This window comes from Mobula hypostoma, chromosome 26, assembly GCF_963921235.1.
Source record: "Mobula hypostoma chromosome 26, sMobHyp1.1, whole genome shotgun sequence".
Classification (NCBI taxonomy): domain Eukaryota; kingdom Metazoa; phylum Chordata; class Chondrichthyes; order Myliobatiformes; family Myliobatidae; genus Mobula; species Mobula hypostoma.
This window is the reverse complement of record NC_086122.1, coordinates 33,004,980-33,017,738: the sequence shown is the minus strand read 5'-3', so window position 1 is coordinate 33,017,738 and position 12,759 is coordinate 33,004,980. Positions and strand designations below refer to the sequence as shown.

The window sequence follows — 12,759 nt, the reverse complement described above, 5'->3', positions numbered from 1 at the left end:
CACTGGACTCAATCTGGTTCCGAATGCTGTTGCTTGCTTTCATTGTTTGTATGATTTATGCTCCCCCGCACTCTGTGTCTTGGGTGTTGGCCTTTTCTTAAAATTGGCTTCTTTCAGGTTTGTGGCTGCCTGTAAGCAGCCGAACCTCAAGGTTGTATAATTTATACATACTTTGATAATAAATGTACTTTGAATCCTTTGAACTACAGGCAAAAAGGGAAAGTCGAAGGTCCTCCAGGCAATAAATCTCAATATTCACAATGGAAAGCACAAAGCACCCCGATAACGACGAGTAGTGCAAGAATGATAATGAAATAATTAAGCCACCACTTGCCCTATTTCACCTATCTCTAACCAGTATTCCTCTCTGTTAAGCAAGGTTCCATGACTTAGGGAATGTGGATTGGATGGAAAGAACATTAGGAAGGATTCCGGAGATGTGGAGCCAGAATGCAAAACCAGGAAGCGGGGGAACACATGGAAAGCTGGTGGTGGGTGGTGGGTGGTGGGTCATAAAGTCATAATTTACATCATGGGGTCAGTCTGGAGCTGTAAGTTAAAGAGTCTGTGGTAGTGAGTTTCTAGATGATGAATCTCAGGGGTTGAGCTCAAGCCCAAATACCAAGCAGCAGGCTAAGTGGGATAGGGGGTGGTGTCAAAATGGATTGGACGTCGGAAGAGATGATATCACCCCTGCACCCCCAGCCTCACATGCCTGAAAGTCACTTAGCTTTTCAAGGGTAAAAAGGAAATTAATTTTGAAAAGGTCTCTCAAGCAGGTGCCTGGCGCTTAATTCGCTTATCAACTAGATTCGCTTATCAACTAGATTCCAATACTTGCTTCAAGAGTGGGTAAGGCATACCCTTGTTTTTCATTATCCGGGGCGGTGGGTGGCATAATTTTAGTGAGAAGTGGGTATCTGCTTCCTAAATACACAGAGACCTCGGTAGGTTAAACTAAGCGAAGATATTTACCACAGTAGCAAGCACAAAATATTTATTATCTCTATTTATTTTCCTTCCCATTCCTCTTTGCCCCTTACTCTTCCTCAATATTTCCACGCCCTCCCTCTCCTTGTTCTTATCAATCCCTTTCCTTCACTACTACCACTTTCCCTCAGCAATCCCTCGCTTTGATTGGCGTTGAGCCTTTAACTGTGGGCTTTCTGTAGCGATAACAAAACACTGGCTTATCAGCTTACAAAAGTCGATATTCCGTCGGCTTTCGGCTCCTTTTCATGCAGTTGCCCACATTGGGCAGCTCTGTGCCAAGCCGCTCTTCCGCCTCTGTACCCAGGCTAACTTGACAAGGACGCCGACCAATGGCGGTGGCGGGTTCGGGAGGGAGGTCGACACTTCCGGTGCCAAGTGTGAGGAGTCATGACGGGGTGGGGGGGAAAACACGGCGCGAGCTGAGCTGAGCGAGCGACCGACCGGTGGCGCGTGAGGCAGTGGGAGCGCGGGAGGGACGAGACGAGCGCCTGGCCGGAGCTCGGCGGCATCCCGACGGGCGAGTGGACTGAGCCGCTCCCCCACAGGGGACCGGAGCGAGCGTGGGCATTGCTCCGCAGTTTGGATCCAGTTGAGGGAGATATCGCCCGGGCTGTCCTGCCGTTGGATGTTGGGGCACGTCCACTCGGGCGTTGAGGCAGATCCCCGCTCGGTTTGAGGAAGCTTGCTTGCGGGTCGACGCTGTGTGTGAGCAGTTGTCGTGTGTGGGAGTGCTGATGATCCGAAAGCTATGTTCAGGGTCTGGACTGGGGCTGGGCACTCGCTTCGGGAGTATTCGACTCTCCCAGCGCTTCGCCTTTCTGATCTTCCTCAGTGCCTTGGTCACCGTGTGCTTCGGGGCCATCTTCTTCCTCCCGGACTCGCTGCGGCTCCGCCGCTTCTTCTTGCTGTCCACCGAGCCGCAGCGCACGGACGTCGCGGGGAGTGGGCAGGGAGCGGGGCCGAGGCTGGCCGCGGCATCTCCGCGCAGGCAGCCCGAAGCGCACACCCGCTCTCTGTGGCGGGGAAAGGAAGACAGGGCCGGTGGGGGGTCCCTGCTGGATCTAATTCGCCAGGGGGTGACGACGGGGGAGCGTAGGGTCAACAGCGATGTGGAGAGCGGGGCAGCAGTCAACAGAGGCCCGGTGGCCAGCGACAGCCACTACCCACCATCGCTGGAGCCCCCAGCAGAGTCCACAGATCAGGACGCGAGGAGCCACCAGGAAAAAGTCAAAGAGGTAGGAATATTCTACCCAAAACTGAAACCGAGGAAGGCATCAGGGTGAACGACCTGAAAGGCTCGCAACATCCGACTTGAGGCTGTCAGATTTATAGAGCACACACAATAGGGTGGGCGCATGTAGCATTGTCCTCATTTACAAAGGCAAATTTCATTGCCAGGAATGCGGTGGTTTGGGATCCTCTTGTAGATGGCTACGCAGTGGGGAAAGTTCATTTTTGAACTGGGAAGCTGTGCAAAATGTAACACTGACGACCTAATCGGGATAATTCGCTCCAATTGCTTCTATTAATTTAACTTTCCACAAACGGTCGGCAAACAGCAAACCTACTAACTGAAAGAATATTAAAACGTGCACAACTTTGTTTTTCCTCTATGATATTCTCCCCATTGTTATTGTGAGATGTTTTAAGAGCAACTTCTTTGATTAGTAGACAATTACGTCTTTGTGATTGACTCGAACTACTTTTCAATATGGTAACACTTTAAGGCTTTTAAGTGACGGGAAAGAAACACTTAAGCTGCATTAGCTTCTTGGCCAATCTAGACAGAGGGTAAATGTCTTTGAATTATTTGGGGACATTGATTTTCCTTGCATGCATTGGTCAGACATACTAATTTGAACAATTCAAGAATGCATAATGGGAAGTTCGTGAATGGATGAGATTGTTAACTATCCAGTGCAGCAGGTAGTTTGGTAGTATATCCCGATTTTAGCTTGCTACATTAGATCAACCAAGGAAGTAAAGAGAATGAAGTTGATTCCAATTCACCCATTTTCATCTCCAACAAAAAATACCTTTGAAATATTCCATGATAATGGGCTAGAACTGACCATTCTCTGGAAGCCATGATTGTAAAAGTGCATAGGTGAAGGATTCTATTTTTTTTACTGAGAAACGTGGAATTTGATGATGGGATGCTGATCTCCATTCTAGGAGGAATTAAGCCATGATCTTAGGTTAACTGGTATTCTACAAGGTCATTAACTTTATGGGAAAAATAATCTATGGCTAACTGAAGAAGTTAAAAATGACAAGTAGATTGAAAGAAAAGGCCAATAAAGTTCCAGAGTGTATTAGCTTTCTTTAAGATTGGAAAAATTTTACAAAAAGCAAAAGGTGACCAAAAATTACAGTGAATAAGTAAATGGAAGAGTGTTAAACAAATACATTGTATCTGTTTTTGCAGTGATAACACATACAGCATACTAATAGGAACAAAATAGTAGATAAGCAACATGCAGATGAGAGTAAGGAACTTGATTAATATCAGGAGAGAAAAAAAATCATTAGGAAAATTGATGGGATTAATTGACAGATTCCTTGGACTTGATGGCCTCCATCCTGGGGTTCTAAAAGGTGTGGTTGCAGCGATAGTGGAAGCATTGGTTATGACCTTCCAAAATTCTCTGGATTTTGGGGAAGGTCCCACTGGATTTCATACACTTGGCATAAGACAGAATTTTGCAGACTGAACCAGCATCATTTATTGAAATGGAAACAGTAATTAACAAACATGTTAGAGTATGAAATGAGATTAACAGAGAAAAAACAAAGTAGTGATAAGCAGTCATTTTGAAGTTATCAGTCTGTAGGTCAAGTGCCTCAGGATCTGTGTTGAACTGGTTTGTTTGCAAACTGCATGAATAATTTAGATACAACGACTTAGTAAATCCTGAGTTTGCTTAGGATACAAAGATAGAAAGTAGGTATGGTAGGGGTGGTAGGCATTGAATGATGTAGCTTACGATGAGGCATGCAGCACACTCCTATTTATTATGTCCTTGTATAATAAGAAGATAAGTAAACAGATTTAGCAGCTCAGGATATCAAACACTGCACTGAATCAACAGGTAGGCCTCAGGAAATGCTCTGATTAGGAGAGAGTTAAGAAGCAAAGAACCCAAAGGAAACCAAAGTAAGATCACATTTGGATCAATTAATTTTTCTGTTACTCTTGCATAAGAAAATGTGTAATGAAATCAGCAAACAAATTATCACACATATTTATAAATTACTGATTGAATCTCAGGTGGAGTATTGTATTGAATTCTTGGCAAGATATTACCAAACTTTAGAAAATAATTAAAGACTATGGTGAATATGTAGATATTTTCTTGAATAGTGCCATGGTTGGGGATAGTAGTTTTGAGGAGAGACTAGAAAAACTGAATAGGATGTTTTGCAAAATGCGGGTTTTCAGAGGAGAAATCTACATTGCGGGTTCGTAACCAGAGGATGAGCATATTAATAAAATAGCTCAAGGACAGATTTTTTTTTATTTCTGCAAATGGGTTAATAATACACCAGTGCTGGACTCTGAAACGTTCACCAGTTTTTTGCTCTCTGGTCTGATAAACAACTGTTCATTGCTAAATCAATTTCTGCCTTTTGATTGATTTCAGTTTTGTTCATAAATCCCAAAAGTGGCACTTTATCAAATAGCTTTATCACTTTATCAAATAGCTTTGAACCCTTCTTATCAACCCTTTCTGCTACTTGAATCACACTAAATTTTTCCAGAATCTGCTTTTTTTTTTAATTGTTTTAATCAATTCTTGAAGTATCTTGGTTATTATTTATCTCGCTCCACCTTCTAACATGATTTTCATTTTTATGGTTTCTCTGTATCTATCAGATTTGTTCCAATGATGCTAGCTTAAACATGGAAGCTTTAAAAATGAGTTCTTTTCAACCAAAGGCCCCTCAGCCTTTGTAATGCCTACATTTCATGCTCAGCTTTCTTTCCTTCAGGACCACTGTGCTGTGCTTTCATCTGCTATCCTCAGTACCGATTGAATTATTGTCCATCATTCCTGTTGCCTCTAGCATAGTGTTGCTCTGAGACTTTTTTCTGTTTGGTATCCTGGCTCATCTTTTCAACACTATAACATGTAGATAAGATGCAAAACCTCTAGACTTGGTTTTATCCTTCTCATTATCCAGAGCCTCTCTTGATGAAACAAGTGATACACATGTTCTTCCAACTCTGTATAATGTATTTACTATTGATAATGAAGTCTTCATTATTAGCAGTTGGCTAATTATTTCATGGAATACCAAGGAGTTGCACAGTTCCCTGGTTTCTACTTTCCCAAACCACTATTATTACACCTTTAAAGTAACTTCTTCCTTCAAGATTGATCGTATTATACTTTCAGTCCCAAGCCAGAGCTTTCTTTTTCTTGTGGATTCAAGGTACTAGCAATCATGCAGAGTAAGGAAAATCCATCAAAACTTCAGGATGAGGAAAGGAGGGAAGTTGGTACTTAAGATGTGAATTCACTATGGATAAATAATTTTTTTGGTACGACTTCCTTTATGATAGTGAGTTTTTTTTTATTATACATCACAATGAGCTCTTGCTGCAAAACAACATATTTCACGACATATGCCAGTAAAGCCTTCCTACCCGTTGAGCACATCTACGTGAAATGCTGCTGAAGGAAAGCAGCATCCACTCATTAGAGATCCCCATCATCCAAGTCATATTCTATTCTTGCTGCTGCCATCAGGTAGAAGGTACAAGAGCCACAGGACTCACACCACCGGGTTCAAGAACAGTTACTACCCCTCAACCATCAGGCTCTTGAATTAAAGGGGATAACTACACTCACTTGCCCCATCATTGAGATGTTTCCCACAACCAATGATCTCACTTTAAGGACTCTTCATCTGATTATCTCATGTTCTCGTTACTTATTGCTATTTATTTATATTTGCATTTGCACAGTTCGTTGTTTTCTACACTCTAGTTGATCTTTCATTGATCCTGTTATAGTTACTATTCCATAGATTTTCTGAGTTTTCCCAAAGGAAAATGAATCTGGGGGTTGCATAAGGTGACAAACTTTTTATGTACTTTGATAATAAAATTAACCTTGAGCTTTGATATTAAATCTGAGTCTGAGTTTGGTTTGGGATGGGATTTTCCATTTGCAGCCTTTCAAGTGGTGAATGGATTGGTACCCAGAATGCTGTATGGTTAGTAGGATAGTTGCCACCCTTAATAACCACAGCTGATTTACTACATCTTGCCTAAAAGTCATTGGAGTCACTTTGTCAAATTTTTCTGTTTCCTTCTTCCTCTGATGTTATTCTGTGATTAGTTTGTTGAAAGATCTTTTTTGTTAAGAGAATAGGGAGATTGAAACTTTGTGTGTACATGGTTAGTACATGATATCAATACATATACCTAGAAATTGTGCTACATAGTGCTGGTTTTGTTAATGCTATGCAGTGGGGAATTGACATTAGATTGTCAAAATGTTGATTTTTTTTTTGTCTGAACCTTGCCATCTGAAAATTAGGCTAGATGCTTCACTTTGCAAACCACGCTTGCACAAATTACCTATTTTTCCACGAAGAATATAAAGCTGTATGCATTGCTTGCAAAGAGTGTTGCTAGGAGAAATTGGGTCACATTCACCCAAAGCAGTCAATTGCAATGGAACCAGGTTTAATATTACATATTTCCCCCTAATTTCTATTGTGTGCTGCAGAGCACCTGAGAGGATGATGTCTGATTCTCAGTTCCTGCTGGAACACAGACTTTGGGTGCTGTCCATGGAGATTCTCACAGTTTAAAAGCTTGATTTGCTTTGGTGATAGTTTCAGTAGGTTTGTAACGTGAGCTGGAACTTCGTATGTAAAGTCAGATGCAAGGGAAGAGGACTAGAAAAACTCGTACTCACAGATTTTGTCCTTGCCGGTTGCATAATTTCAAATTTCCAAGGAATAGGAGAAGCTAAGGCTTTATAGGTCAGTAAAAATAAAAATATGTTTGAAATCAGTGGGTCAAATAGCATCTTTAGGTTAAAGGAATTGTTGATGTTTTTGGTCAAGTCTTTGCATTAGGATCTACTTTCGAAGTCAGACATGGTGGCAGAGATCTGTGAACTTGCCTCTGGATTATTCCAAGTAGGAGCATCTGATCTATATCCTGCTGCATTATGTGTTACTCTTCTCAGCACTAGGGAGGTTAGTGTTATGCTCCACTCAAAGAAATGGAGTTTTCTTGATTTCCTGCAGTGGAAAATATGAAACTGAATAGGTTAAGCATGTATGTAACATATATTTGACAACACATGGACTTGACCAAGGTTCATACAGCGGATATTTGAGAATTTATTATTTCCTTTGACCATCAGAAAAATTTTCTCAAGGTTGACTCCAAGTATCTAGGGAGCTTGCATAATCGAGTTCAAGTTTAACTGTCATTCAGTCATACAGATGAATACAGTCAAACAAAAGTGTTTCTCCAGGGCTAAAAGGCAAAACAATGATGAGATGGGCCTCCGCCTGTCAGGGTTGACCATGTATGTTGTGTCCCAGCTGTCCAGATACCCAAGCCAGGGTGGTACACTTTTCGTCCCTCTTCCCTCTGGGAGAAGGCTCAGGAGCTTGAAGACTCGTATGGTCAGATTTGGGAACAGCAGCTTTCCAACTGTGATAAGACTGCTGAATGGATCCTGACCCAAATCTGGGCCATACCCTCCAAATATCCGGACATGCATCTCGGTTTTTTTTTGCGCTACCTTACTTTCCATTTTTCTATTTTCTATTTATGATTTATAATTTAAATTTTTAATATTTACTATCGATTTGTAATCCAGGGAGCGGGAAGCGCAGAATCGAATATCGCTATGATGATTGTATGTTGTGGTATCAATTGTTTGGCGACAATAAAGTACAAAGTATGACATGGAGAGGAAGCTGTTGCCCAGGTAAGCAAGCTCCCCTCTCCATGCATCTGATGAACACAAAAGAAGGGCAGAGGCCACTACAGTTTGACATCAGTAGTGTCACAGGAGTTGCCAGTCAGCATTGAACTCAATGTAGGACTGCCTTAGGGACTCCAGCTCCAGATAGTTCCTTTGGGGTTTATTCCCAGGCCCTCCCCATGAGTGGGTGTAGCTGTAAGGCAGCAGAGGTTTGGGATCAGAGTTTTTCTGTCCTAGATGAGTTTCTGACCATGGCTGATGAGCTCTGTCTGACCAAAGTGACTGCTTCAAGGCACCGGTAACCTGCCTTTGCCCCTTCTCCTGTCACTGGAAACTATTCTGCTGGGCTTAGTAGCTAAGCCACACATGAAGGCCAGGATCTGGACTTGGTTGTCAGAGGCTATTTGAGCCACATGTCATTGGGAGCATTTAATAGGTAGTGGGTGCTTATCCCCACTACCACCCCAGCTATGACAACCTTAAGGAACTAGTACCAATAGTATATAGCATATTTAGTTATGATAGCAGAAAAACATATAGGTCACCAAAAAAAATAGCCCAAGGCCCTGAGTGGCATGGCTTATAGATTGATGATGCATGGGATGTTGTTCTGGTCAGACTTGTTTTCCACCAAGTGAACACTAGATGGCAGCACCCTTGGGGGGCCAGCTGCCAACCCCAGTACGAATTCCGGCATGCCCAGAGAAGCCTCTGCTCTCTCCCACACTGCCTCTGGCATTTCTTCTCCGGGGTGGCTGTAACAGGTGACGACTGAGACAACACAGCTCACCCGCCATTGGCCCCACCATTGAACCAGTGAACTGGACTTGCAGTATTCTACATTACCAATGTCCAACATGGTCTTGTGATCTCAGTAAAAACATCCAAGACAATCATTTGCACAGTTTGTTTGACTGCACTCTGCCTCTGCACAGCGAGGATACACAAGTGCAGGCGACAGCACAATAACGGTACACAATAAGTCCAGCTCTAATACTATTGAGCAACTTGCTGATGGGGTAGACCTCAATGTCTTCTGATTTAAAAAAAACAACATAAAGAATGAACAATTCACCTTTGGTTGGACCTAGAGAGGCCCCTGCAACTATGTGTGCTGCTATCCATGATGCATTTATTTTGTTGAAGCGTACCTAGTTTACCATTTTCAGGGGCATTGTTGCATTGAGAGGAGGATCTTGAAAAATCTCCTCCATTTAGATGTCTACCTTCTGTAACTGGAGGAATACACAGAAAATCATGGAAGCACCAGGAGCCCAATGAAAAACAACAATGACCTCTTCAGAATTCCATTAGCTGCACCACTTCAGAGTGTCTTCCAGACATGATTTCATGGAATATTGTCTGCTGCTTCCTATACAATTTAGCCAGTGAGAGAGCTGTGTGCTGATCTATGACAATCAGCACTTGGAAAATGAGGAACTAGATTTGCAAAACATATAGAAGGATGAAGATTACAGGAGGTTGCACAGCAGGGGCAATTGCAGAACACCCTAATTCCTAGGTTCCATACTCAGATGCTTGTAGGTATAGACATCTGGGTCTGTGCTTATAACAACAGCCACTTAGCATTTGGAAAAGGGTTAATACAACAGGATTTATTTCCTAAAATTTAAGTGGATTTTGCATGCAGGAAAAAAGATTTTTTTTTTGCAGAGAAGTATTCCAAGAAAACATTAAAGATTGGGCATAATGAGTAATTTCTATTCATTCATTTAGAATTAGTGGGTCCATAATGCAGTGAGAATACAAATTATGTGCATGCATGGATGCTTTTATTATTCTCCAAATTTTCATTGATTCAAAAGTCTATTATGTGAGCGCTAAAACACATCAGCCTTCTTGCTTTGAACCGGCAGACTGCAGTTGCAGTTTGGACGCATCTGTAGAAACCGAAACGTGATACAGGGGAACCCTTAATAGACACAGTGTTATTTCTTTGCATTTATTTGTTTCAATTAAATATTCCATAAGATTTCAATCAACTATTTTACAGGTCCTTAGACATAATTGCATATGCACTTGTTAGAATTTTTGATTCTGTTGCAATTCAACTGACTGTTTGATTGCTTGTAAGATTCTTGCAGATTGTTGCTTGAATTACATTTGGCTCTCAGCATAATGGTCAATTGCTTAGCAATTTATTCGGATGTTATTTGATTACAGTAACCAGTCATCTAGTGGACCACTGAGCTGATTAAATAAAAATGGAAAATGCTGGAAACACTCAGCAGGTCAACAGCTTATTTAGAAAGAGAACCAGAGTTAATATTTTAGTTTGAAAACCTTTCATCAGTTCCAGAAAAATGAGAGAGCAAACTAGTTGTAAGTTTCAGGGAAAATGGGAGGGAATAAAGAGTATTTTGGACATGGTAAGGATAGGGCAGTTATTGTAATATATAATATGTACAAAGCTATTTGGTTGATAGGTTAATGAGGGCAGTTAGAAAGAGAGGGAGAGAACAAACAATGCGATATGTAAAAGAAATTAGTGAAATGTGGGTCAGAGCTGTTGCACAGAAACCAACAAGGCAATGTCTGAAGAGAGAAAAACAACTGCTTATGTTACGGATGGATAATCTTGCAACTGAACTGGTGACTTCTGATATAAACAGAAAGAGCTGATTGCCAGAATTTATTGAATTGATCATTGAGTCCTAAAGGCTGTAACATGCTCAGACGGAAAATGAAGTACTATTCTTTAGACTTGTCCTGCACCTCATTGGAATAGTGCAGGACGCTCTACGGAAAATTAGTGACAGACAGCTGTGTTCTCAGGGTTATCCGTGAAGACTGAACAAAGGTGCCCCACAAAGCAGTCATCCAATCAGTGTGTAGTTTCTCCAGTGCATTGGAGACCACATCTAGAGCATCAAGTATATTTATTCCATAAGGTATTGTCCAAAACCACAGCCACTTCTCTTCAGCAAACATCTTCAGTTCACCCACTTGAATTACAACTAAAATTTTGTATAGTCATGCAGAATGGAAACGGGCCCTTCAGCCCAATTCGTCCATGCCAAAGTGTCCATCCAAGCTAATCACACTTGCCTGCATTTGACCCATATCCCTCTAAACCCTTCCTATCTATGTACATGTCCATATATCTTCTAAATGTTCACCCAACACAATTCAGCTCACAAGTATGTTCAAACTACCCAGTGTTCCTCGGGGTGATTTCTAATCACATCCTGAGATCCACAATTAATGTCATGTATTAGCACATACATATTTTTGATTTCACCACCTTCTTCCACTCCTCCACTTTCCGGCATTCCATAAGAACTGGAATCCTGGTAAGCCTGACTTCAGATGTAGGGAAGTTACTAGAGGGCCAAGATCACTGGGATAGTCAAAGTCTGATTATAAATAGCATGGTTTTGAGCATGGGAGATCATATCTGGTAATTCATTTGGAGTTTTTTTTTGAAGAACTAAGAGGACAGATGAAGGTAGAGTAGTAGATGTTGTATATGTGGACTTTAATGCCTTTGACAAGGTCCCACATGGCAGGCTGATCTGGAAGTTTAGGTGGCATGAGGTTCAGAAGGAACTCTAAATCTCAATCTTCTGGAATATATTTTGTTATTTGTGTTGTGTGTGAGTTATATGTACTATGTTGTGCGCCTTGGTCTGGAAGAAGATTGTTTGGATGTCTACAAGTATACTGCTGAATGATAATTAACTTGAACTTCAGCTAGCGAGGTCTATTCAGATGGTAGGAAGCAGTGGATAATGGTTGAAGGTCGATTCTCTGATTGGAGGTCTGTGACTAGCAGGGTGCCCCAGGGATTAGTGTTGGTACTGCTGTTCTCATTATTTATGTAAATGATTTAGTTGAGTTACATAGCATGATTAGCAAGTTTGCTGATGTACTAAATTAGGGGGGTGTGATAATGAAATAGGTTACAATGAATTGCAAAAAGATCTTAATCAGCTAGGGAGATGGACTGAGGAATGGCAAATAGATTTCCGCTCAGATAAGTGTGAGATGATGCTTTTTTTCCCAGTCAGACCAGGATAGGACTAATATACTAAATGGCAGAGCACTGGCAGGTGTTGTTGAACAGATGGACCTGAGTGTACAACTACATAGTTTGCTGAAAGTGGCTGCAGAAGTAGGAAAGTATGGTTAAGAATGTATTTAGCATGCTGACATTCATTAGTCAGGGCACTGAGTTTAGGAATAGGGGCATTGTGTTGCAATTTTTAAAGTCATTAGTGAGGCAGCACTTGGAGTATTGTGTCGAGATTTTGTCACCCTGTTGTAGGAAAGACACTGTCAAGCTGGAGAGGGTGCAGAAGAAATTTAAGGATGTTGCCTAAACTAGAGAGCCTGAGTTATAGGGAGAGGTTGCCATGTTGTGTCTGTATTCCTTGGAGCATAGGAGAATAAGGGGTGACCTCAAGTTTATGAAATCATGAGGGGTATGGCTAATGTCGGCATTCATAGTCTTTTCCCCAGAGTGGGCACAAATACAGTATAAGGGGGGAGTGATTTAAAAAGGATGATGGTGAGTACCTGGAATGAACTGCCAAAGGAAATGGTTGAGGCAGGTATAATTGCAACTTTGAAGAGGTATTTGCATAGGTATATTGAGGGAAGGGGTGTGGAGGGTTATGAGCTGAACATGGGCAACTGAGACTAGCTGGGAGGCTGCTGTGGTCAGCATGGACCTGTTTGGTGGAAGGGCCTGTTTTTGTTCTTTAATACTCTTTGACTCTAACCATTATTTTACAACTCCTTGGTCTGCTGTTCCATCTTCACCAATCACTCCCTTCTTATA

The 12,759-nt window shown here is 41.8% G+C and overlaps 1 protein-coding gene across 1 annotated transcript in view; it reads left to right on the top strand.

The window, feature by feature from the left end:
• The first annotated feature begins 1,396 nt into the window (after positions 1 to 1,396).
• LOC134338192 (mannosyl-oligosaccharide 1,2-alpha-mannosidase IA-like) overlaps positions 1,397 to 12,759 on the top strand; it is a 121,644-nt gene continuing 110,281 nt past the window's right edge. Inside the window, exon 1 of the mRNA XM_063033839.1 lies at positions 1,397 to 2,228. Within this exon, the coding sequence (XP_062889909.1) occupies positions 1,728 to 2,228 (501 nt within the window). The 5' untranslated portion in view covers positions 1,397 to 1,727. The remainder of the gene's footprint in view (positions 2,229 to 12,759) is intronic.